The sequence below is a fragment of the Rhinichthys klamathensis genome, unplaced genomic scaffold (assembly GCF_029890125.1).
Source record: "Rhinichthys klamathensis goyatoka isolate OS25496 unplaced genomic scaffold, OSU_Roscu_1.1 h1tg000201l_1, whole genome shotgun sequence".
NCBI classification, from domain to species: Eukaryota; Metazoa; Chordata; class Actinopteri; order Cypriniformes; family Leuciscidae; genus Rhinichthys; species Rhinichthys klamathensis.
In genome coordinates, this window is record NW_026606727.1 from 32,306 (window position 1) to 60,184 (window position 27,879).

At 36.3% G+C, this 27,879-nt stretch overlaps 2 protein-coding genes and 1 long non-coding RNA gene across 3 annotated transcripts in view; 2 read left to right on the forward strand and 1 right to left on the reverse strand.

Moving 5' to 3' along the window:
• Nucleotides 1-698: 698 nt before the first annotated feature.
• On the reverse strand, nucleotides 699-17,282 carry hspbap1 (hspb associated protein 1). Its single transcript, XM_056263167.1, has 8 exons — nucleotides 17,194-17,282; nucleotides 16,781-16,962; nucleotides 15,066-15,250; nucleotides 13,917-14,053; nucleotides 11,214-11,385; nucleotides 3,659-3,742; nucleotides 2,362-2,472; nucleotides 699-1,186 (listed from the first exon to the last, which is right to left on the reverse strand). Exons 1-8 carry the CDS (start codon nucleotides 17,205-17,207, stop codon nucleotides 734-736), a joined length of 1,338 nt encoding a protein of 445 aa, XP_056119142.1. The 5' UTR covers nucleotides 17,208-17,282; the 3' UTR covers nucleotides 699-733.
• On the forward strand, nucleotides 1,024-1,231 carry LOC130096602 (uncharacterized). The gene is made up of 2 exons (XR_008808200.1): nucleotides 1,024-1,074; nucleotides 1,105-1,231. It is a non-coding gene; the product is annotated as an uncharacterized LOC130096602 (long non-coding RNA).
• A 177-nt stretch (nucleotides 17,283-17,459) lies between the features above and the next one.
• slc49a4 (solute carrier family 49 member 4) overlaps nucleotides 17,460-27,879 on the forward strand; it is a 41,299-nt gene continuing 30,879 nt past the window's right edge. The window contains exons 1-2 of the mRNA XM_056263165.1: nucleotides 17,460-17,917; nucleotides 20,723-20,816. Coding sequence (XP_056119140.1) covers nucleotides 17,620-17,917; nucleotides 20,723-20,816 — 392 coding nt within the window. The 5' untranslated portion in view covers nucleotides 17,460-17,619. The remainder of the gene's footprint in view (nucleotides 17,918-20,722; nucleotides 20,817-27,879) is intronic.

The following is a 27,879-nucleotide window of genomic DNA, read 5'->3' on the forward strand; positions in this document are numbered from 1 at the left end:
ACATACATGCCAGTCACTTTTTTGTTGTTGTTGCAATAATGTAAAAGCCTGTACAGTCATTTTTTTGATCAATTTAAAGAGACTGTGCTGAATAAAAGTATTAAGTTATTTTAAAAAACTAAATCTTACTGACCCCAAACAGTACTGTATAAACTTCAGTAATTTCAATGCCTAGTCCAACAATGCTATTTGCACATTTTAAATTTCACATTTTCTACATAATGTTTTTCAGTCTTGCAGTATTAAGATGGGATTAGTTTTCTAATCTAAACGACAGTTTAACATAGTATGCCTGTGATTTCATGTACTAATTTGGAAGGGATTGGAAAGGATGAACAAGACATATTTGTGATGTAATTATGCATATAATTACAACAGAGCAGATTTTAGCATTTGATCCACCCCACCAACTATTATTTTACCCTGAAAATTGGCCAAAAAAATCCATATTTATGTAGGAAACAAGAAATTTGGCTATTAAGTATTTGATGCAGATCAAATTAAAACAAGCGATGTGTTATGAAAAATATAAAATTCTTAAATATGTGTAACACATGCAAAATGTGAACATCTAATCCCACTTTATATTTTACATACTAATTATTTTGGGTCTAGAAAACATTTTAAGTATTAAAATGGAATATGGAGTATTAAACATTGTTGACAATTGATGTGATTGTTTATACAGAAAGGGGATCTTTTATTTATAAAAGTACTGTTCATCCGGTATAAATCAAGACCGAAGTTCTCTTTGTCGGCACATGATTAGCCTAGTAACTTGAGCGATGACATCAGGGTGTACCAGGAACTCTAGCATGTCATTGGTGGATAGGCGCATACCAGCAGCTCCATGTGAGGATCCTGGGCTTTCTACTTCCTGATGTGCATGCTGACCAGATCTCTGTTCGGGTTGTGAGGGGTCATTGTACTTGAAAGATGTGTCCTTTGAACAGATGCATTTAGGTTTCTGAGCCAAAATAACAGGAATGAGTTGAGGTCCGAAGGGAACAACAAAAGTGGTTGCTGGAGTCTTTAACAGTCCACTGGAATCACGTTTTCCCGCCTCTGCTCTAGGTTGGTCTGCAAGCAGGGACCAGCCTCCAGAGTCTTCTGTCCTCTTGTCCATACGGGCCTTTACTGCTAGGTTCAAATACTGCATGTTTTCATCATGAGAAGAAACTCTGTCCTAAGACACAAAAAGATAACATACGGTGCAGTTAAGCAATATCATCATTTGTTTTTTATTCTGTCACCTTTGTACTTTCCAAACCCATAATCACACAAAGCTATCATATGGCTTCAGAAGACTTGGGAGTTCACAAATCATATCACTGTCATTCTGCCCTGAAGAGATGCTCAAAATGTCTCCTTTTAAAAATAACACATGGGTTTGAAATTGCATGTGTAAATATGACCTCATTATTCATGACATAAATATTCCCATAAGCTATTCCTTTAAAAAAACAAATTCCAGACAACCACCAGATAAAATAATTTTAAGTGTCTAACATTCTCTAGTCCATCAACTTGTTTATAAACCTAATGTTTCGATATGATCCCTATTATAGATTCAGATCAACTGAGAAACTACATGGAATATTTGCACGTATTGAATTTTAAAAACCTTAAAATGAAATGTCATTTTATTTTATACACTACCATTCAAAAATTTGGGGTTGGTAAGATTTTGTATTGTTGTTAAAGAAGTCCCTTATGCTCACCAAGGCTACATTTACAGTATTTATCATAAAAAAACAGTAGTAATGTGAAATATTATTACAATAAAAAAAAAAAAAAAAAAAAAAAAACTATTTTAAGATGTAATTTATTCATGGAAAAGCTGAGTTTTCAGCATCATTACTCCAGTCTTCAGTGTCACATGATCCTTCAGAAATCATTCTAAACTGCTGATTTGGTATATATTTCTTAGTGCTTAATATTTTTGTGGAAACTGATACTTTTTTTATAGTTTTTTTTTGTTGAAATATATAGTTAAAAATAGCATTTATTTGAAATAGACACCTTTTTTAACATTATACATGTCTTTACTGTCACTTTTAATGCATCCCTGCGGAATAAAAGTATGTTTTTCTGTAAAAAAAATAATGTGAAATTTAAAATAAGATTAAGATGGTGAATAACATATATATATATATATTTTTTTTTCAACATGCAAATAATGAACTGAGCACAAGCGCCCTCTGTAGAACAAAATATTACACATTACATTTATCTTCTTATTAAATTACAGAAACATTTTTTCAACATCTACATGGGGTTTGGTTTTGGTGAACTTTCACTGCTTTATTGAGATTTCAGGCCAGTTCTTCAATAAATCTTCTTATGCACTGTTCTGAATACCTCAGTGGGATTGAGCCAGTGGTCGTCGTTGTCTAAGCTGGGGGCGCTCTTCAGGGCACACACAATGGTCTTAGTGAGAGCTTCTCCTACTCTGGCCTCATCATCCATGTCCTACGGCAGAAAAAAAAGAAAGAAACCACATCATATGCTTACCGGTACATAATGCAACTTTTTCCTAAGAACCTGATTGAAGCACACATGAAAAAGAGTCAACTTGAGTAATCAAATTTTTATACTATTGTAATCATCTAGATAGTTTGAGCAGTATGTTTGCTATGCATTATGGGAGCATTTAATGGCAAAGTGGATAGCTAGCTCTCATCCTCTACAATTTAAGACCTTGGTGTTATTTTAGACAGCAGCCTGTCTTTTGAAAATCATATTTCCCATGTTACAAAAACAGTGATCTTCCACCTTAGAAACATTGTCATTTTATGGAAAATGTTACCTACTGTCTTCATTATTGTAATGCACTAATAGGTGGTTTTCCTACATCCTCAAAAAAAAAAGAAGAGCTACAGTTAGTCCAACATTCAGCTGCTAGAGTTCTAACCAGGTCAAGGAAATATGATCATATCACCCCAATCTCATCATCTCTACACTGGCTAACTATTTAGTTCCATATCGATTATAAAATAGGCTATCCTTACCTATAAAGCCCTAAACGGTCTAGCTTATTTGAATTTAACCAGTCTTCTATCATGCTCTTTAAGGTCACAAAGCTCTGTCCTTTTGATAATAGCTATGATATCAAAGTCTACTGAAGGAGGTAGAGCTTTTACACATTTGACTCCTAAACTCTGGAATAGCATTCCTGATAATGTTTGGGGCTCAGACACTGTTTAAATCTAGATTAAAGACACATCTCTTTAGCCAAATATACACAATACCTCACATAAACTTGTTCTTCAATTATATCTAATGAAATCGTACCAAATACGCAATCATATTTTGGATCCATAGTTTGGATCCAGCTTTGCAAAGATTTCAGACGATGACAACTCTGGATCAACATACAATATCCTTGTATTGTAATATTATCCTGATATTGTAATATTAACCTTATATTGTAGATGTAATTGCAGTCTAACATGTTCGTTGTGTCTTAACTGAATACATGAAGTTAACTTATGTACTATAGTATAGCTGTATATTACTGCCATATGGACATTACTTTGATACACTCATCACTCGCTGATAACAGAATGTTATTTCGAAATTTGAACACTGAAACTATAAAGCTTACAGAAAACAACAGAAATAAATCAGCAGAGTCATAAAGGCAAAAGTGTCTTACTATCTCAATCCAGGAGTTCACACTGACAGTCACTGGATCCACAGACTCCACATAGTGCCACCAGTGTCTGGGGACAAACAGAACCTGTGAAAGACAACAGCAGTCAGTCAATACTCTGATAGAACATATTCATAACATGTCAAACAATGACCTGAATTCAATGAACAAACAATAGGGTGCAAAAATCTGAGACCACTAATTAAAATGATTGTATTTTGTATTTTTAATAATATAATTTATCATCACATATTATAAAAAAAATTATGAATTAAGAAAAAAATCATAAAATAAAAATGTGAGTGAAATGTTGAATTATTAAGATGAGTTTCAGATGACCCTAGTATTTTGTTTGTTCCTCTTTTGCTTTAAAGGTTCATGAAACCCCAAACCAAATTTTCTGAGATTTTATCAGAGGTATATGTGTTGAACACCATTGAAGACAATGTTAGCATCAGTTAGATTTAATAGCAGGGTTAAAATGGTTAAATTTGAGTTTTTTTCCGCTTTTTTTGTCTTCCGGGTTTAAAATCTTCATCGTGTCCACGTCACAGGCTGTGACGTGGCAGTGCACTGTGAGTGCGTTGATGACTCATCGGTGTCTCATAATTATTAATGAGACTGAGTATTCATATCCTATGAGAAGACACTGTCTCTTAATTATTCATGACACCACTTGGATCTTTCCAGTGACATGTCAAACTGTGATATCGCGTAATAGATGAGAGAGGCAATCATGGGACGCACGCAAGTGTTTGTTTTCGTGGTGCAAAAGTCCAATTGGGTTGAATATGTTTCCCCGCGATGCTGCCCGGGCTAGACTCTGGCTCTGGGCGGTTGGTTTTCCATCAACCACGGACACATCTAAACGTGTGTGCCGCAAACATTTTTCTCGAGAGAGCTTCGAGAATTGGAGAATGGTGGACTTCGCCTTGTTGACGACCAATGCAGGTTGCGTCTTGCGAGTGATGCGGTACCAAGTCCCGAGGACTTTTCTATCCCTTCAGAGGTGTGTGTGTGTGTGTGTCTAAAATGAGACGTCATCCACCTCCACAGAGCCATCTTTTTTATGGGGGTTCAGGGGGCCTGTAGATCTAGCTATGCACGTAACGTTTTTTTTAAGCGGAAAATTAATAATTTTCAAATATATGTATTTATAGTGTCTATATAAACAACTATATATTTTATAATAACATTATAATTATACATGTAGCCTACATTAATATGTTCTCAATAGAATTATGATTACTGTAGGCTAATATAGCAGGGCATTCAGTTACTTTTGAAAGGACAATAATAAAGTGTCGTATTTCATAAGACTTTAACTTTGCCAGCTATAAAAAAAATCTAGCATTTCCTCACGTTTTACCACTGCTTTTAGTGACAGTCGATATGCATGGGATACTGGCGATGACAGTGATGGCCATACCACACCCCTTCTCACAGCCATCCACGCCCATTTAAGTTGCAATTTTTCAAAAAGATTGTGAGCTAGACTTGAGCTGAAAGAGGGGGGTTTCATGACCCTTTAAAGGCAAAATATGTAAGATTTTTTCGCCACAAGAGGGCGCAGTTTCCAACAATAACAAAGGCGTAGGTTTATGACGCAGTGATGAGCTGAATGATGGGACTTGCTGTCAAGTTGATGGATCTAATAATGTTTATGGATGAGTGCAAACATTCATGTTTTTTAACATTACAGTGGTATGAAGCAGTACGACGATAGATTGCTAAAGAGACAGATATCACACGCGAATCCCGCGGATATAAAGGAATAAGGACATTTAATTCTACCGAACTACCCGCAAGTGCTGGATTACTCACAGTTTATTAGACGAATTAAACTTGTAACGCAGCGCTGCTTCACTTGGTCTAACGTTACACTATCACACTAAACGGCATTTAAATGTGTGTTGAAAGTTATAATGTTATACTACGTGTTAGTTCGCTTGCTATACGAAACTAGCATTAAGCTAGATCAACATTAGAATAACATACTGACCATATTCTAACATTTCATCATGTTGAGCTAACGTTATATAACATTGATTTGTTTTATGTACATTTGCTCACCTGTCTAATAAAGCTGTCAAGTCATGACTCATGAAGCTCTGTCAAGTCCAGTTAGTCGCGGACGTGGAGCTCTCGGCATCTCAAAAACGCCACGGTGATATTGATTCTCATTTTAGTTATCCTTGTTTGTCCCAAAGTCTGCTTGCCATGGTCTATGTTTGAAAGAAACAAGAACTGCGTGCCGCTAAACGTTACACACTACGCAGTTATCCACGTCTGTCGCCATGGTTACGTCATGGCTATGGCAGTATGAACGGAAACCGAGGATAGCGCGGATATTGCGTCATTGACAGGCGACATTTTTTTCCGGGACGGCCACTTATTTAAAATTTAAATTTCTCTGAAATAAAAAGTCTTTGGAGACTTTTGGGATATTGTAAGTACACAACTGCAGGAAATATATCACACTGTGCAAGTGATTTTTGGATATTTTATTACAAATTCGTACATATTGTACCTTTAATGACAGCAGCACTCAAACGGCATTAAAGGGTTAGTTCACCCAAAAATGAAAATTCTGTCAGTAATTAACGTTACTCACCCTCATGTTGTTCCAACCCGTAAGACTTTCGTTCATCTTCAGAACACAAATTAAGATATTTTTGATGAAATCTGAGAGCTGTCTCACTCCTTCATAGGCTTCTAGGCAATTTCATTCTGCCGGTCCAGAAAAGTTAGTAAGACATCGTTAAAATAGTCCAAGTGACTACAGTGGCTCAACCTTAAGTTTATCAAGCGACGAGAATACTTTTTGTGCGCAAAAAAAATATATACAGTATAACGAATTTATTCAACTATTAATTTTCTTCTGTGTGGGCCTCTGAGTGAGTTCACGAGAGCGCCACGACGCATGCGCGAGAACTGAGAAGATGACGCAGATGGGTCTTTAATGTAGTGTTTGTTGCAGATGTAGTGTTTAAAACATAGACAGTATAAGAAGTGGACAGAGCCATCTCATTGGAACTCAGTTGAGACAGTTGAAGCCCATTTTTAGCGATTTTTGAGCACTTCCGTTACTGACGCGCAGACTCAAACCGCCTCAAACTAAGCTTGATGACGTGAGCAACTTGTCTGACAGACGTTAATCTTCTAGTAGCTGTGCGTGAAAATTGCCAACGTTAATCTTGCCGAGACGGGGAACTTGAGCAAAGAGTTCTTTGGCGTGAGTGAGCAGGAGTAAGTATTCCGTTGCTTTTATGGACTCATTATCTACGGGGTTCTCCCTCGACGGGACGTCCCCCCGATTGCCTGCGAGCTTCTCTTCCTGTCTGTACGGTAATTTCTGTACAGCGCGACAGAGAGTCGAGTGGTTATGACGCAATCGTTAGCCTATTTTTACTAAATCTGTTTCTACGGGGCCATAATGTAACATAGAAGGTAATGGAGCCCTTTATACATTGTCGTGTTTCTTTAGAAATAAATAATGGACAAATGGAGTCTTTAAACGCCTCAGATGTAAAGTTATTCGCTGTCAAAGTGACGCCAAAATGAATGGGAGTCAATGGAAATGCTAACGCAAGTAAAGTTCTGCTACAACATGGCGGCACCCGGCCGGCTTCAACTTCCGGTCGATGGATTACCCCCTTGGTTTAAAATGGTTCTAAAGTGTGCATTTCCTGGATGTCCGAATCAAGAGAAACCAACGAGAAAACGTAAAAGTGCCTTACCAATGCCGCAAAATGAATGGCTTACCTTTCACACTTTCCCATCAAATGATCGTGAGCGTCATCTTCTCAGTTCTTCTCACGCATGCATAGTGGCGCTCTCGTGAACTCACTCAGAGGCCCACACAGAAGAAAATGAATAGTTGAATAAAGTCGTTATTTTAGTTGGGGTTTTTTGCGCACAAAAAGTATTCTCGTCGCTTGATAAACTTAAGGTTGAGCCACTGTAGTCACTTGGACTATTTTAACAATGTCTTACTAACTTTTCTGGACCGGCAGAATGAAATTGCCTAGAAGCCTATGGAGGAGTGAGACAGCTCTCAGATTGGAACAACATGAGGGTGAGTAATTACTGACAGAATTTTCATTTTTGGGTGAACTAATCCTTTAACTCCAAAAATGTGTGTAAAACCTGATGATCATGTTCTTCAGCATGATTTGAGAATGATCTAAAGAGTAGCTTTTCCTTCAGCGGAAGCAAGATCATCTGAGTGTCTTTACAAAGAAGTTACATGCTCAGTGTCACAAATTTGACCTAGAAATAGTGCATGGTTATGGTTATCCTTGTAATTAATTACGCTTTTGCTGGTCCAAGATTATGGAACAAGAACAACCTGCTTTGTGGTTAGGTCTTTGCAGTCACAACTGTTCTCTCTTGCATTTTAATACATTATATTAAAGGGTGTTTTATTGGTTGTTGTCTTTTTTTATTGTATTCTTTTTTGTTTATATTATTTGTAACTTACAGCACTTTGGAGTTACTGTGCAGCCTGAAAGGTGCTTTAAACCATATTTATTTAAACATATATACTACTGTGTGTGTGTGTGTGTATATATATACACTCACCGGCCACTTTATTAGGTACACCTGTCCAACTGCTCGTTAACACTTAATTTCTAAGCAGCCAATCACATGGCGGCAACTCAGTGCATTTAGGCATGTAGACATGGTCAAGACAATCTCCTGCAGTTCAAACCGAGCATCAGTATGGGGAAGAAAGGTGATTTGAGTGACTTTGAACGTGGCATGATTGTTGGTGCCAGAAGGGCTGGTCTGAGTATTTCATAAACTGCTAATCTACTGGGATTTTCACGCACAACCATCTCTAGGGTTTACAGAGAATGGTCCGAAAAAGAAAAAACATCCAGTGAGCGGCAGTTCTGTGCGCGGAAATGCCTTGTTGATGCCAGAGGTCAGAGGAGAATGGCCAGACTGGTTCGAGCTGATTGAAGGGCAACAGTGACTGAAATAACCACTCGTTACAACCGAGGTATGCAGCAAAGCATTTGTGAAGCCACAACACGCACAACCTTGAGGCGGATGGGCTACAACAGCAGAAGACTCAACCGGGTACCACTCATCTCCACTCCAAATAGGAAAAAGAGGCTACAATTTGCAAGAGCTCACCAAAATTGAACAGTTGAAGACTGGAAAAATGTTGCCTGGTCTGATGAGTCTCGATTTCTGTTGAGACATTCAGATGTTAGAGTCAGAATTTGGCGTAAACAGAATGAGAACATGGAACCATCATGCCTTGTTACCACTGTGCAGGCTGGTGGTGGTGGTGTAATGGTGTGGGGGATGTTTTCCTGGCACACTTTAGGCCCCTTAGTGCCAATTGGGCATCGTTTAAATGCCACGGCCTACCTGAGCATTGTTTCTGACCATGTCCATCCCTTTATGGCCACCATGTACCCATCCTCTGATGGCTACTTCCACCATGTCAAAAAGCTCTAATCATTTCAAATTGGTTTCTTGAACATGACAATGAGTTCACTGTACTAAAATGGCCTCCACAGTCACCAGATCTCAACCCAATAGAGCATCTTTGGGATGTGGTGGAACGGGAGATTCGCATCATGGATGTGCAGCCGACAAATCTGCGGCAACTGTGTGATGCCATCATGTCAATATGGACCAAACTCCCTGAGGAATGCTTCCAGCACCTTGTTGAATCTATGCCACGAAGAATTGAGGCAGTTCTGAAGGCAAAAGGGGGTCCAACCCGTTACTAGCATGGGGTACCTAATAAAGTGTCCGGTGAGTGTATATATATATATATATATATATATAAAATATATGTATATTATTTTTTCATCTCAGAGTTTTGGACCAAACTCTGTATACTGTATGTAGAGATGTAAAGTGCATATTGAAATACTATTTACCACAAGGTGGCAGCTGTGCTCTATATAACATCACATCATTTGGGTCATAAAAAAAATCCATATCCTAGCAATATTTATAGCAATATTCTCACATACAGTGTTTTTTAATCTAAGCAAACTCTCTATAACAACAAAGGAGTAAACAAACATTCAGCTAAAAACAGATCCATGAAAAAGAAAACAAACACTGAGTTAATGTTCATGAAACAGACTGACATAAAAACATAATTTAAAGTGGCCACACAGTTAATGTGGTACTTTGTTCAAAAGAGAAAATGATATGGGGATAAAAATGTGTTTCCAACAGTGTTTCTTTATTATTAATTACAAACTATCATAGTAAAGTTTAGTAATTTTATGTGCTTTTGTCTTTTATTATTTTTTAAAATAATTATAAAAAATATATTTTTATTTCAGTTTTAGTTTTAATAATAGTAGAACTTCAACTTATTTCAGTTTGATTTCAGTTCATTTAAAATGTTTTTTACCTCTAACATTCCAGAACTCGACGTACATTGTAAGGACCTTCTGTGATTTTTTCCCATGTGTTTGCAGTGAGAGGTAGTGGAGCAGCGTTAGCTGTCTCACAGAATGGAAGTTTGTGTCTCCCGTCTTCATTAGTATGCTGTGAAAAGTGTGAGTGCTCCCGCAGAGTACGCTCACAGTGTTGGACCGCCGCTAATTGCCTTGCCACCGTCTCGCCTCTCTAAGAGCTTGATCAGAGAGGTTTCACACATGCTGCTGGAATCTGAAGGAGGGGGATGTGCTACAAAACATGCACTCAGCTTTATTCTGCTGCTGTCTGATTCATCAACGCGTCGCTAAAATGCACACATAGGAGACCCAACTGTTGTAATACAGGATCCAAAAAGACACTCAGGGAATGTTATATTGAATGTTTTGGAAACGTACTATCCATAACATCACTTGATGGTAATTTATGGACAAATCTCGACTTAATTGCACAACTGTACGCTAGATTTCCTATGTGATATCTGGGATTCAAACAAGCCCTCTTTCGCTTGCAAACAACTTATGACAACACATTTGAAATTAGCTTTGTAGACAATACAATTTGTGATACATTAAAATAATTAAATCATTTTAATTAAATAATATAATATTAAAAATATCAGAATTTTTAATGCATGAATGGTAAAGGAAAGGCAGCCAACAAATGTCCAGAACGTCTTTAATAGTGTTTAAAAAGCTGTTTTATACTTTTCTAAAATGTGGCAAGATTAGTGGTCTTAAACCAGATTGACATGGATTTTTTTTTTTAAGGATACAAATACTGTACTGTGACTGTACAATAATATAATTGTGTCTCTTATTACTATACAAGCTGTAAACACAGAGTTGTAAGATAAAGATAAATATTGTGCACCTTTTACGTCGCCATGTTGGATTTATGTTGCCATAATATTATGAGTTAATATTGAGTAAAAGGTAATCCCAGTGTAATTTTAATATAATTTATATAACATTATAATGTTTATTCATATTTTTAATTAGCTTTTAATTTTCATTTCACTTCACATTTGTGTTATTTTGTATTATTCTAAATGTATCTAGTAAAAATAAAGAATTAGTAGCCTGGACAAAATTTTTGACAGGAAGTGTAAAAAAAAAAAAAATTCATACAGGCCTACCTGTCCAGGCTCCAGAGTAACAGTATGGACTCGAGCTCTTTTGAATGCTGGGAACTTTTTCAGGTCTGGATGGACCACGCTGACCTGGCTGAACACGCTGGACTCCTCGTATGGGATACGTGTTGGGTAGAGGCAGGGTGTGTCATCGGGAGGGAAGAGATGCCATCGCTTTCTGGTGAAAGAATGACTTTATTGTGATACCACTTTAGTTTAAGGTCAAATTCTCAACGAGTTCTAATTAACGAGTTGCTTATTAGTATGCATATTACTAGGATATTGGCTGTTTATTAGTACTTATAAAACACATACTAATGCCTTATTCTGCATGACCATATTCTATATCCCTTAATCCTACTCAATACCTAAACTTAACAACTACCTTACAAACTATTAATAAGCAGTAATTATGAGTTTATTGAGGCATAAGTCATAGTTAATAGTTAGTAAATAGTGAGAATTGGATCCTAATTAAAAGTCTGACCATATTTCATTGTATTACAGAAAGTTTCACCACAGCCACATAGATTATATTTTCCCTGTATGCTGCCTTTCATGTCACAGCAGCGCTAATCAAACAACTGCCATTGAGATGAATGGGAATTCTAATGGTTAGCTTTCAGCTGTGTCAGGATGTCAGTTTCTAGAGGTAATATTTTCAGCATGCAGGTTGCATAGCTACTGAAGATGCCAGCCGAACAACTGCCATTGAGATGAATGAGAATGCTTACGGATGAGCTAGTTTTCTCAAAGTGTTATGGGTCTACTTGCAAGAGGTATTATACAATATTGTGATTTCTGTGGCAGGCCATCTTGACAAGAGGAGTCTCAAATTACAGAGACAAGACAAGCTCCACAGAGAGATAAGATGGAGGAAGAGGTTCTTTGTTGTCAGATTCGCTTCTCTCGATGGTGCAAATAACATATCTCAATAGCTGTTCACATCACTACACTTTATGACTCGCTCTTTCGGATGCAGAAGAAAAATGGCTTTCTTTCAACAGCTCAGGATTGGATCAGGAACCCTAACATAAGATGAGATACGGCTCTTGTCAATATTTGTAGAAATCACATGGTGTTCCTCTAAACCATGTTCATAGAATAAGCCAAATTGGCAGTTTTGCCTGAGGCTTACAGTATCTTGTTCTATCGACAGCTGGTCATCAAAAACTAGTTTCATCTCACGTCAAACCATAAAATCAGAAGGGGTTATACAAGTGCAGAAAAATACAATAACATAGTAGTGTTGTGGGTTCTTTTTATTAAATGGTGACAGACACCCCCTATAATTGATTTTGAGGGGCATTTAAGAGGGCATATTGTTTCTAACATGTCAAATACTTCAATTGAATCAACTACCTACTACATGACAGATATTGCTAAAATAGCCATGAGAAATCACACCTGTCTCTGTGACAGAATAGCAAAAAAAGGTTTAAATCTAACATTCTCTGACTGGCTTTTAAACAACATGGACTGGATGTCTTTGCTATTAAAAATCATATTTGTTAATTGAAGTAACACTGAAATAAAATAAAATATTAATATTAAATGAAAAACAAACAAAATTTTGAAATGCGCCTTATCAATTAACTGGAATAAAATAAGTTTAAGCTGAAGTACTAAAATTACTAAAACTGAAATAAAAAATAAAGCTAAATAGAAATATATATATATATATAAAAACTAATAAAAATTACAAAAGCACATAAGTGACCATGAAAACTGACAATATAGAAAAAAAAAGCAAATTCAAAATATTCACTAATACTAAAATAACACTGACTGAAATGTAATAATCTTAGTAAACTGAATAGTTGCTAATATCTCGGGCTTGTTTGTCACTTTTGGAGGCATTTTTGCAACAAAACCTGGTAATGTCAGTGATGGCAGTGATGTTGTGAGTCAATCTTTGAAATCAACCCCATTGGCTGGTTTTATGAAATCTAGTGTCAAAAATCTGGGTTTTGTTTTAGAAAGTAACTTAAAAATGGATAGGCAAATAAACTCAGTTGTGAGAACCAGTTTTTTAATTTACGGCTATAAGACTAAACCTTTTTTATCAGGTCCAGATCTTGAGAAAGCAATTACAGCTTTGGTCTTCACACAAATGGACTCTCTTTTTTATGGTATTGATGCTAGATCACTAGACCACTTACAGAAAGTCCAAAATGCAGCAGCTAGGATGATCAAGTCTGCCAAAAAAATATGACACTGTTACGCCGCTTTTAATCTCACTGAATTGGCTGCCTGTATGGTATAGACTTATGTATAAGATTCTCCTACTTGTTTTTAAGGCTTTTCACAATCAGGCAACTTTGTACATGTCCAACATGTTGTCAACATATACTCCCCCCAGATCCTTGAGATCAGAGAATCAGCATCTTCTATGTGTCAGCAGGACCAAATATAAACATAACATGTGATAGAGTTTTCTAGAGTGGGTCCAAAACTTTGGAATGATCTCCCCGTCTTCTTTAGATCAGCCAAAGCTCTAACTACTTTCAAATTTAGGCTAAAATCACATCTGTTAAAAGCTATGTGAGGACGCTCATGATGGGGTTTCGAGTACGCCTGTGTCTGCTTTATGTGGTTCTATGTATTAATTTGTTGTTCTTTATTGTAAAGCACTTTGGGAAACCTGTGTTGCAATAAACTGTGGTATATAAGAATGAATTGACAAAATTGTCTGACCCTGGTTCTTACCTCCCTTGGATCTGGAACACAAGATTGCAACCATATGAGTCAAGGTGACATGGAGTGTTAGCACCCTGTGTGCCAATCCAAAGTGTGCTGTCTCGTCCATCTCGGCCAGCAAAGCCAAAGTCAGACCACATCACATCCTGTAGTTATAATGTTTGTGTTTACAAAGAGCAAAAAAACAACTTGATGTCAATTCTTTTCAATATAACAAACAAGAAACACTCAGAGATGCTGCCCTTGAAGGGAGATAATGGAACCATTACCATGTCCAGAGGACTGTAAATGAGATGGTATGTAATCAAGCCCTCAGCAATGTTTAAATTACCCTATTCATCATTTAAGAGAGGCCCATGTCTGCTCCCGGTGCCCTAGCTGGCAGGGAGAATATTGCCACCTCATAAGCATTTATTATGATTTACAAAAACTGAAAGCTAGAAACGAACATTAGGTTATTGTTCCCTTGGCTGGGGAAAACAAAACAAAATAAATTGGCACAAAATATCATTAAATGTCTACAGAATGACAATGATGTGCCATAGGATATGTTTTACTGAAATAATAAAACAGCAAGTACTGATTAATTGCTCATCATATCTGTTATTACAAGTGTTGTGATAAATTTTCATGAGATGTTGTAACAACTCTAGGCTAATAAAGAGTTTCAGAGAGCTCATAAAATAAAGGTAAGCATCCTCGGGAGACAAGGCAATAGATACTAATGAATTCGACTGTGTTTATTGATCAAAGCTGATGTCATTGACGTGCCCTGTGTGCTGTAGAGCGCCACTTCATGAAAAATTGGTCGCTCTCAAGCATATCTGGCATGCGGAAAAAAGGCAAATGGGTTAATATGGTGCTTGATGAGGTCTGAGAGCATGATTGATGGTGAGAGGAAATTAAAAGAGTAGTGTCTCGTCCATTTATTTTATTCAAATGGAGCTCACTTTAGCAACACTAGATTTTTTTTAACTAGAATTTGTGATGGCAAAATTTATCATCATAATCTTATAATTTAATCAATTATAAGAATACATAATACAATATATTGCATAATAATAATTGTAATAATGTAGTATTAGTAGTATTAAATATTTGAAAAATATGAATACAATCTGATTGTAAAGCAATGGAAAGGGAATTCACAAGGTTTACCTGAAAGATGGCAGGTTTGTCCTGAAAAAGCTGGGCAATGTACTTGTAATCAGCATAAGCCCAGAATTCCTTGCAGTGATAGTCAGAAAATGGCCCAACAAGTGATTCACCCTCATTGGCAGTCCAGGACAGAAACTCTTTAACAGTTGCTTCAATGTAGGAGCACTCCGTTTCAAAAAGAGGAGCTGGTGCAAACAAAGTGAAACAAAGTAATTAATGAATAGACTATCAGAGAAAGAGACCACAGAGATTTTCTAAGCAGGTTTATTCAAAATGCATGAACTGGAAAAGCCTTTGATAATGTAAAATTATTTTAGGCACATTATTTGGTACTAAGAGAGGCAACATATATTGAAATGGTTTACTTTTCATATTATAGCATGATATCAGTTTGTTTGATTTGAAGTCATAAAAACTGCAAGTATAACTATCACTGAAAATTGTTGCTTAAAATAGTTGATAACTCTTTACAATAAGGTTAATTAGTTATTAGTTAAAAGTATTCTCGTCGCTTGATAAACTTAAGATTGAGCCACTGTAGTCACTTGGACTATTTTAACAATGTCTTAAATAACTTTTCTGGGCCGGCAAGTTTCAAAGATTTCAGATTTCATCAAAAATATCTAAATTTGTGTTCCGAAGATGAACGAAAGTCTTACGGGGTTGGAACAACATGAGGGTGAGTAATTACTGACAATTTTCATTTTTGGGTGAACTATCCCTATAAAATTAGTTAATGTTATATCTAACATGAACTAACAATAAGCAATACATTTGTTACTGTATTAGTTCATAAAAATATAACATATAATATAACAATATAGCTATTCATTGTTTGTTCATGTTAGTTCACAGTGCATTAACTAAGATTAATAAACACTGTAGAAGTATTGTTCATTCTTAGTTCATGTTAATGTTAACTAATGAACCTTATTGTAAAGTGTAACCAAATAGTTTTAGAGCTAAAGTGTTGTCACAATCCTGTCTCTGCTTTTCGCCTGCATTTCCCTTCAGTTAAAAGCTAAAACCATGGACAATCCATGAAGGCTCATGGATTGTCCATGGATTGTTGCCATTGGTTTGCCAGAAGTGCCAAAGGCATTTACACCTAATGGCAAAGTTCCCGTTGTTGCCAAAATTTTCTGCAGGCACACTATTACCATTTTTCAAATCCACAAATTAACCTCGAAATAAACTTTTCTTCAAATAAAGTCTGTTAAACTGCGCCTTAGGATAAAGGGCATCTTCTTACAGAAACAAATGTGTTTTATGTTGACATTGTAGTGAACAAGCCTGTCTATGTTACTCATAAAGTATTCTAAAAAAAAAACAGAACAAAATTATTATGCCATTTACACCACCTTCAGAAAGTATTCACATTGCGAACATAGTGTGATTTCTCAAGAGTAAGACAGTTGTCTACCTCACCAAAGATTGTAAAAACAAAGGGGAGGAATACTCTTGAGAAATTGTAGGAGTAGGATACTACATGGGTGTTGTCTCTTCGCAAGTAACTAGACAACATTATAGTGTTGCTTGGGATACCTATTCCTGGAAATCTACCTTAATGGATTTAAGTCCAACCCTCTTCTAAAATACCTACCCGTCATTTAAATGTAGAAAATTGAATGTCCTGATTATGTTTAAAAAATATGTTGTGGACAAATGCAGTTATTTTACTCTAATGATCTTGCTGTTTAATGTTTGTGGCTTACCCATATCCTCATTCCTTTTTCCAATACGGAATCGTACCCTCTCTGTAAGGCAAGTTGACAGGTGCTCCACAGTCCAGTGTAATGCTGGCCAGTCTTTGGTCATGTTCAGGAACACAGCTGGTTTCTGTAGAAACTGGACAATCCTCCTCGCCTCTTCTGGGGTGAAAGGTTTCGAAGCCATTCTACAGAAAAGCATAAGATGAGGATGATTAAGATAAGTAGATTATGTCTTATACAACACATATTCAGTAATCTTTCAGATAAATGTAGGGGTTTAACTATAAACCACTCAGATCATGAACATATATCACAGTGATTGATTGTGATAAGAGAATCACAAAGTCAAACCCATAATCAAAGTCAAATCAATAGAACTGACATGTTCATATTAAAATGTAAAAACACATAGTCACTGCTTGTGCAGCATCGGTTTAAAGGTTACATTTTTGCATCTACACACACATGTAAACAACTAAAATCCATTTTCCAGCTAGTAAACAAAACTCACGTGAGACGTACCACTGTTTTTTCTCACAACACATGGAACACGAAACAACGGCCATGTTGGCTCCATAGAGGAGCTGAGGTCCCCTTAAATTGATCAAATATATGATCCAACATGGAGAACAAAGACGTTCAGTTTCACACGCTACGTCAATTCCGTCTCGACGCAGCGCATGCGCAATAAAGTTTGAAGCGCTGCTGAGAGTGTCATCGGTTGTTTATGTTTCGATGGGCAGCTGACAATTGAGCGACTGCCCTAGTTTTTTAACGTGTCATGTTATAGACGTTGCTGGATAGCATAAAGACATTTTAAAACGTGATACCACGTCTGTTCAATGGGTGCCGTGGAAAGCACCGAGGGAGAAAGGGAACCTTTGCTGGTTCCATCCCAGCCGGCGACAAACACCACACAGCCTGTGTTCAGCAGGGTGTATGGGAGAAGATGGTTTGTTCTCACCATGTTTTCATTGTTGGCTTTTATGCAAGGACTGGTGTGGAACACCTGGGGCCCGATCCAGATCTCAGCCAAACATGCGTTCGAGTTCTCATCGACAGATATCGCGGTGCTGGTGATGTGGGGTCCAGTGGGCTACATGCCCTGGCTGCTGTTTATTTGGTTGATGGATAAGAAAGGTGAGTTGTTTTGCTTTTTGTCTAGTGCCATGGCAACAATATCTGTAAATACAAATAAATGATGACAGATACATTTGGCATTATTTAGACTGATTTATGTATTGTCTTGGATCATACCACATAACTGAAGGTGTTTTAGTAAATAGCCAGAGCCAATTTCATAATTTAAATGTCTAATGTACACATTTATGTTTTAACAAATTTGAGATGTCTATGCAATTGTTTATCTCTTTTATGCATGTTGTTCACTACAGAGAGGTCTTTCAAACCATTTTATGGGTGACGTATCCAAACTATAATTTGTAATTACCTTAAGCCCTTAATCATAATTTTATACAATGTCCTCTTTATATGTCATTGTGTTTTTTATAACAACATACATTTCTGACAAATGTGTTAAAGCCAAGTACCTTTTGAATATTCAGACTTCTATTGGTGTGGCCTGGCCAGATGTGTAACTTAAAGTACACCCTTTTGGAAAAATAAGAAATGTTGCGAATTATTGTGTTTTTTACAATGCTTTATGTGGGTTAGCTGAACAGGATGCCACACAGAAGGACTCATTACCTCATTTGACATAAAGTAATAATCGTTAAAAGGTAGTTCATCACATGTTAGGCCACAAAACCAGTTCCCTAACATCATATGACACAAGTCATTATGTAAGCCTGGCATCATATGCAGTTTTTGTATTCATGCTTGCCGGCCAGTTTCTAAGTTGAGGAAATTACAGACTTAGAAGCCTGGAATGAAATGTGAAACAGACATAAAGAATATATAATAGTAAAATGGAAGTTAATTAGCCTATGTCCTATCATGTTCTTCATGTTGTTCTTCATAATGTTTGTCGATGTTTAGGGAACCTTAACCTTATAGAATCTCAATTTTTCTGATATTTCATAAACTTCAAATTAAATATTTTGAGGGGAGCCAGCTGTTTGCCAAGATATAGGCAAATATTGAACCTAAATTTGTTTCTGTTGTTCGTACAAATTTAAATTATGGATTCTACAGCAAAAATCACCCAATTTCATGGGTTCATGGAGTCATGGATTCTCACCCAAAAATTAAAATTATAGTGATGCACCAAAATAGTTTTTTACTGAAACCAGTTTTAATTGAACCAAAAACTGAAACCGCTAAATAAATTTGGTCATTGAGTATTTCAAATCAGTTTGCTGTTCAGTGCGTTGTTCATAGGTCATAGGTTCATCAGTCGTAGTAAAGCCATTTCCGATATTTCAATTGAACACATTTTACACATTGCTGCTACTCGAGCTAGCATCATTGTTGGTGCGTCTACACTGCTAACACGTGTACCTTTTGTAACTTATTCATGTTGTGTGCACAAAATAGACACCGACACAGTCAGAACACATCATTGAAGAAGAGCAAGTCGTTTCGGTCAATGATTTCAGCCCTCCAAAGATATTGCTGACAAAAAGGACAGAAAACCTCTAAGAACAAAAACTTACACCATGTGTTCTGAATAAGAACACAAATAGTTTTAAAACTTCTGCAGAGAAGAAGACAACAGCTTTGATTTCAATCTTTTCCTCACACAAAGTTATCGTATGACGTCAAATGTTATAAAAGGTGCATTCACACCATGTCGTAATTACCGCAATTAGGCCTACGTGATTTTAACTTGTAAAAAGCGATCATGTCCGCGTAGAGCTCGTAATTACAACTCGTAAGATTGGAATTGTCTGAGAGGTGTGACTGTTGTATCAGATTAATTTAGGTGTTGATGGTGGTGCCATAGAAACGCATAATTACGAGTATGTAAACAGTTCTGAATATGATGTCACGTGTTGTCATTTTGAGACAAGGTTAATTTCGACATGGCGTGAATGCAGCAATAGACAACATTTATGGTTATCCTAATATGGTAATAGTTGCATAAAGATTAGGCCTACGTTTCACATGAAAAAATAACAGTATTCTGGTTTCAAAGGACATGAAGGGGAGTAAATAATGTTGAGTGAACTGTCCCTTTAAGATAAGAATCATTGTGTGAGGAATCTGTTTTTGAGCCTTGAAAATTAAAATTCGAGCCTTCCTCAAATAAGTCGCGTGGTTCGCATTTGGAAAAGAGCGTTTGGTCAAACAGGACAGAAAGCTTGTGTTTTTAAAACTTCCCCCCTGCCTTTCACTTTATCTTACCTGGAAATAAGGTGCATTTTCAGATATCTCAAAGACTTGATGATAATGTCAAACAAATGTCTTCAGCTCGGTTTCCCCCGTGTTTTTACACCTCATTCATTAGCTTATACACCTAGTCGACGTTTCAGTTCTGTTTATTAACAGATTAACACACTTTATTTGGTATCTGTGATAAGAAAGTGCATGTTCTTTTGTAAATATATGATGGAAAATGCTTCCAACCACATTTTCACTCTTTATCTTGAATGGGAGCATTTCACCTTCCCTTTTGTATTCAACATGAAAACAATTGCCTCAGGCTGTGAAAACCATGTCTGCCAAAAAAACACAGTTCGCCGTTTCTATATTAAACTCAGAAACATTTGTAAAGTTCATGTTTCATCCTGGACAAACAAACATTTGTTTTGTCACCAATGAATCATATTTAATTCTTTTTGATGGTTAAAAAAAAAAAACATTAAAAATTCTCATCTTCTCTGATTTCCTAATCCTAATATCTTCAAGATAAGCCTGCATAATTTGCCAGTATCTCGGAGATGGATCTACATCAACGACTAATCTCATCAGTTAATTAAAGCTTACAAGATATTATATCTGTCTGATATGTCTTCTTTCATTCTTCTCTGTCTTGTGCCAAAGGTTTGCGAGCATCTCTGCTGCTGTCAGCGTTCTTCATGGTGCTGGGCGCAGCGCTTCGAAGTGTGCCCCTGAAAGACCTGCACTACAGACGCTGGTAAGACTCACACAATAGTACACAATAAGTTAAACTATATGAAGCATCTTTTATTAAAAAAAAATGTATTCATTTTTATCCAGACATCAATGGCTTATTGATCATTATAGATGTTATCAATCATTTAGTTGTTCCTATTTTGAGTTGAGAAATACACATTTCAGAATTATCACTAATCTGTGTGTGCATTTTGCTTTAGAACGAAGCAAGTTGACTCATGAAACCATTTGTTTATTATATCGCTATCGCAATATTGACCTCAATAATCGCAATATGACATTTTCCCCAAATCGTGCAGCCCTATTGAAGACCAATATTGTTTTGTATAATTATGGCTTTTGTGATCTAGCTGTATTTGTGTGGTTAGATGTAGTTGTCAACCGATTGTTCATTTCATCAGTACATGTTTACAGTACACACACACGTATAATATAGAGTATATATAAATATAATATATATATAGCCTATACACAGACACACATGCATCTATCTATAAATTACAGAAACGTCTGTTATTCGCATATCTCGGTAAAAGAAGCACACATTGAAGATGTTTAGATGAGGTTTAGAAGGTTGTGGTTTAAAAATAAACATTCTGACATTAGAGGGTTGTGGTTTAAAAATATCTGAATATTATGTTTTATTCTGGTACGCTTAACATTATCGCTACTGTGTAATAGTAGCCTATGCTATTCACCAACTAAACATAAAATACGCTAACTGTCTTTTATTGTCTCTATAATTGTAATCTGCACAATGACAACAAAGTTGACACTAATCTTAATCTAATCTAATCTAAACTCCTGCTACCTGTACACAGATACCCAAATACATGTCATCTAATATCACCATTATAAATTGTTTTGCAACCATGTAGTTACATTTTCCATATTTATTGTATGTCATTATGTCAGTATTTGCTTTCTACCATGCAACAATAAAAATGTCACTGAACTTTTGCTGTGTAATTGTAACAATGAGCACTCAAACACACCAAACCAACAATAACAAAAACTGATTTTGAACTGGCATATCTGTTATTCGCATATCTTTCGAACAGTTAGTCCGATGGATTTCAAACTTGACAGGCGTTTTACTACGGGCACGAGTGGTGCATTGCCGAGTTTGACGTTGTTTGGATTAGAAATGCAAAAGATATGGGTAAATATATCGGTAAAAGAAGCACACATTGGCTTTTGCCGCTCTAGCCACTGGCCACTCTGGCTCACACTGCACACTGAGTGGCCACTCCCCAAAATAAACATTCTGACATTAGAGGGTTTAAAAAATATCTGAATATTATATTTTATTCACGGCCATCATTTGTAGTAGCCTATTCATCAACTGTTTGCTCAAGCGTAGCGTTTTCTCTGAGTTCACTGTATAGCCTGCTCCCTGAATCGTCGCGCTTATTCATTTGTGGATGTTAACTGAATCTGTAAGTCCGCTACACTGTTTATTCTGAATATTATATTTTATTCTGGTGCGCTTACCGTTATCGTTTTCTCAAAGTTTAGGCTCCTGTGTAATAGTAGCATAGGCTATTCAGCAACTCAAACATACCAAACCAAAAATTACTAAAAACAGATTTTGCACGGGCATTGCACACTAGTATAAATACAATTTAATGATAATAAATGTATTTTTCACAATATTTATGCCGACTTGAAATGCGCCCCCACGCATAAGTGAAAGTGTGTTATCCATTGGCAAAAGTGCAGGGTACTGCTGCATGGTTGTACCACTTTAAAGATGTGACCTTTTCATTTGTTTAAATACATAGTGGTGGCACACTCTAACAGGATGACTGTGCTCTGTTTGCTTTAGATTAGGATTCTTTTACCTGTAAAATTGAATGTTCCTGTTCTCTACTGTGCTTTGTGTCCTCTTTCCATTTTCTCTTGCTCCTTATCTCTTTAAGCTTTTTCATTCACACGTGGCTAACATCAGCACATAAAGAAATAACTATAGCAAACTTCTCATTGCACTTACGAGAAAAGGAAACAAACCTTTTTATTATTATTAGTTTTGATTAGAAAGAGCTAACTACACTCCAATGGACATTTAAGCAAGGTTATTTAAATCACGTTGGGTGCATGTAACTTTGTTAGAATGTTTTTTTGTTTTGTTTTAAACTGACAATATAAAACTACATTATAAGACATCAATGAGCATAAATCATATTTGTTATTGAGGAATATAGAATATTATTCATTCATTGAATTTAGAGAAGTTGGGTCTGGTTGTGGACTGCTGAAAATACACTATAATGCAGATTGACACTCTTATCTGTATCTGATTTATGTTATTTCCCATTTTTATTAAAGCATCGGATAAACGTGTGTACTGTGTAGTAAGGGCCCATTTTCAAGTACATTCTTTTTCATCTTAACATTATGATAATTCTTATTTTTTATGTTTGCTGATGTTTTGCTTTTATGTTACTTGGATGAAATAATGCTATGTAACTTAGTTTCACAGCTCCTACAAAACTGGAACAGACAGTGACACATTGACCTTCTCAGTTATATAATCTGAAATTGTGCATTTGCTTGATACAACAGGAAAAGCTTTTTAGGACGGTTACATGAGAGAGTGAAAGCAGAGGTTATGTTGATTGTTTTATATATTTATATATTGTATCACAAGCACATTTAAACACAAAGATACATTGCAAGCAGCTATTGCCTGAAGTGACTGTTAATGTAATGGCTGATTTCAAAACGGGGGCACTTAATGTGTCGAGTCTATTGATTCATACAGAGTTACTTGACTCTGTTGTGTGTTATATATTTTAGATGGCCAGTACAGCTTACAGTTTACACCATCAGCAAACATTAAGTAGACTGTCTTCTCTCTGTGTAAGAATAATGATTAAATCTCACATGTAGGCTTTATTAAAATTAGCAGGTGGTAGAACTGTAAAAGTACCTTTTTTTTTTTTGTCCAGCCTTTTTACATTCACTTTAGACACAGCTGATATCTGTGTACATTAATCCCTGCCCAAAATAAAATGAAATATTCTGTTGGTTGTTTTATTTATAAAATTCATTGGACAGAGGTTAAAAAACAGTTTCTATGCTCCTTCGAAATTCTGTTTCCATCTCAATAAAAAAGCTGCGAGTTTTAGTGCGAGCTCATGTAGGCATGTCTGCTCCAAAATACAACATTAAAAAACTATCTTTGTGGGCAAATGTGTTGCCCTGGCCTTGTGGTGACTTGGAATTCCAAGGGAAATCGGATATACGTGTTTAGACGTAGGTCAGATGTCCTGATGTCGGATATGTATCTGATTTAAAACAACATTTGAAAGTGGCTCAGAAAGGATGCAAATTTTTTTTTACACGTGTGCAACATATTCCGATTTGTGTGTGTAACAGCCTAGACCCCATTCATTTGAGAGTTTAACACTGCCTGAGTCATTAGATACATGTGTTTTAACTATAAAAGTTGGGATTATGGAGTGCTTCTGAAAGCCTCTGGTTAAGCTCAGGTCACAGACACTTAAAAGGTGTTAGGTAGAAGGAGGCCATACACCTGCATCCTGGCGTGGTGACTTCTGCTGTGAATTTAGCTACCACTAGGTGTCAGCACTTGCATTAATAAACTGTAAAAAGGTCCTCACTAAAATGTAACCATCTTGCATATCAAGTGATCTAGCATGTGACTGATGGTAAAAAGGTCCTCACTAAAATGTAACCATCTTGCATATCAAGTGATCTAGCATGTGACTGATGGTGTTCATTGATATGCCACACTAGAAAGAGTCGTTCTCATCTGAATGTGCTGTTTTGTTTTAGAGTTCATGGTTTAAGGGTAAATTGGACCACATCACTCTCAGTTAGCTCAGTTTAGACGGCTTATAATGGAAGCATGTTTTTTTAATCAAATAGAATACATTTTGTTTAAATAAACCCAAATTCACCCAAAAATGTCTTGTTTATTATTATATATTATATATTTTTTCTTTAACACAAAGCTCTTTTGAATACAGTAGTTCATAATGAGTACTAATGTCAATCAGTTTGTTCCTCAAACTTTTGTTTTATGCTGCTTTTATGTTTTTGTTTTTTGTCCTTGAGACTTTGCTTGACTGATGTGATAACAATATGAACAGTGGTTATATGCCAAAGACCAGTGTACAAATTCTTCTAAGTATATATTTGTGTGTTCTATGGAGCAGCATATGTGTTTGGAACGACAAGAAGAATAGTAAACAATGACATCATTTAAACTTCTGGGTGAACGGTTTCTTTAATCCGGCCCATTTATGGATTTCTCCGATTTTTCAGTTACTTTTATTAACCTAAATCTTAGAATCTTTGGTTTGGTCTCGGAATGACTCTGTGCTGAGAATCAATCATGATAGAAAAAAAGCAGCAATAAAACAATTTTTATTTACAATGGCGTTTGATTACAAATGCCAATTGTTGTTCTCAAATCAACCGGGATTGTGATGTTTTCCAATAGGAGACACACAAATTAAAGGCCGTTGTGCATTTGTCAGTTTTTGGCGGTGAGGAGGAGTGACTTGGTTTGAGCCACAATGTTCCCTGCAAGCCAAACTGAACTGAAGTTTCAGGCAGTCTTTTTATTGAATACTATTTCTTTTTCCCTCTGTAGATTAAATGAAGGACTGTGATTTTAAGGCTGGCAATATGGTTTAAATTCTCCCTAGTCCCTCTTTTATTCTGGATTTGACTTTTAGTTTAGTTTAGTTTGACTTGAAATCTTGGCCGTTCCATTATTGGTTTTGTCAGTGTAAAGCACCCCATTTATAAAACATGTTACTCGGTCACTTTCATGGAGGTTATAAAATTTCCATTCGAATCCTGTTAGCCCAGCAGTTTTTAAAGAAAGCAGAGAATCCTCCCTTTTATTGTTCGTGCCATATCAGAATCATCTAAGGCTAAATTACCACTCATCTGCTGCCCTTACATTTCTCTGTGCATGAGACTCATTTCACCCTTTTTATCTCTTTAATTCTAAATAAAGGTTTAGCGGATTGTCGCCTGAAGAATTATAGCATAGGACAAGCTTTGCTTCAGGACATCATGCGGCGACCCAACATGATATTTAAATTGTTAATCATACAAATGTCAACACAACTGGCCTTAAATCAAAAATTAAAATGTATTAATATTACCATGAACTCCTAAGAACAATATGATAAATTGATGTGGCATGACATTTGATGTTGAAATTTTGATTCTAGTACCGCTAATAGTATCTTTGTTTTTTTTATTGCAGTCACTCATTGATGTGGTCGGTTCAAGACAAATACTACTTTTTGCAGTAATTAGTAGTGTAACTAATTTTCAGTTATAATATTACAGTTACCACAGTTGCCTCAACCGCTACTGATTTGAAATCCAACAATCCAATCATTCCTAGATCCATATACTTTCACGAATCATGACTTGTGCGTGTGACGTCACCATTCCAGCAAGCTAGCTTGGAATATGGAAAAGCTTACATTCAGTGGCTGGAAATATTGACATTACTTAGTTTGTATGACAAGAACACCATTGCTAAATCAAGTTGTGGCATACTTTACTCTGGCATTTCATGGCTTGCCCATCCACATCCTTTTGATCCTGATATACATTCCCACCTATTATCAAAAAGCTTTCTTGAAAACAAAACAAGTTTCTTACGACCTTGTGTGAATTATTTTGACAACATAGGCTGAGATATAATCATATGGGTAACAGGTGAATAGCTACAATTAGCATCAAGCTACACAAGACAATTGACGAGATAAATACTACGCTACTTAACCGTAAACCACCATTGATTGCTTGTAATAATCTTCCTCTGAGTCATAACAGCGATCAGGGAAGTGAGAAAACAGGGCGACAGCACTGAAAGCAAATATTCTCACCAGATTGCATAATTCAGTGGAAAATGAATAGAAATTATGATTTGTTCTAAAGCAATATGAGCTAAATTATTTAAATATACCCTGCTAACATTCACAAAGAGGCGCACATCCGAAATCAGAATTTTGAGGGAAACTTTTAAGGAGAGGTTTCACTTGAATTGAGGTGACCTTGAATTGTCGCTACCAAGTGACCGTTCTGTTTGCACCAAAATCCTGTAGAACTTGATTGGATGCATAGCCTTAACACATCAATAATGTTTTTTTTCCTCTCCTCTACAGGCTGATGTCAACTTGTTTGAACAAAAGAGGGAAAAATAGTCGAGGGAGCTTTCACACAATATTTGATTGTGGATTGAGGAGAGCATTGCATGATCAATGAGTTAGTTTAAACCAAAATCTTTTGCGGACTGTAAGGTCCAAGGGCTGTTTAAATGTTGTGTATGACGTGTACTGGCCAAACCAAATGCTATTGTGAGCTGGTTTTAAAGTATACTATCATTTCTCCACTTAGTACATCTTCAGAGGTTTTTTACCGTCCCTCAGACACTCTTTCACAAGCCACAGTGAAGAACTTCACGTCTTCATGAACACAAGAATAGACCTTTAAATATTTTATTCAGTTTGACAATTGCTAGGAAGAAACTAGAAAAAAACTTGACTCAAGAAACCTCTTGATCTTTATGACAGTGATTACCTTGAAGGTAAAATAACATTTCGGTCTGGTTTTGTGTGCGTCTGGGCTGTAGAAAATGGAAAATTGTTTTAGTCACTCTCCATCTTCGCCAATGCTGAAGATCTATTCTGGGGACAAGCACTGCAGTGTTTACTCAGGCAGTTAGGCTATCACAAGTCACCCCACTGGGACTCAGTCATTCTGTCTCACAGATAAAGCTCTTTTGTTTCCCCTGCTATCAAACCTCAATTCTGATAGACATGGAGGAGTGCAGCAATTTGTGTTTAGAAACCAACTAAACTCGGGTGATTGCATTTGTAACCGTTTTTTTAATGTAAATGGTTAATAGTTAGTTACATGTTTTCTCAGACATTTGTCTGACTTCCATTGATTTGAGCAAGGAAACTAGCTATATAGAAATAAAAATATCATAGATACTTGATGGGCCGTTTTTGACTTGGGCCAGTAAACAACCTCCCAGAAAACCCTAGCTACTGCATATAAAC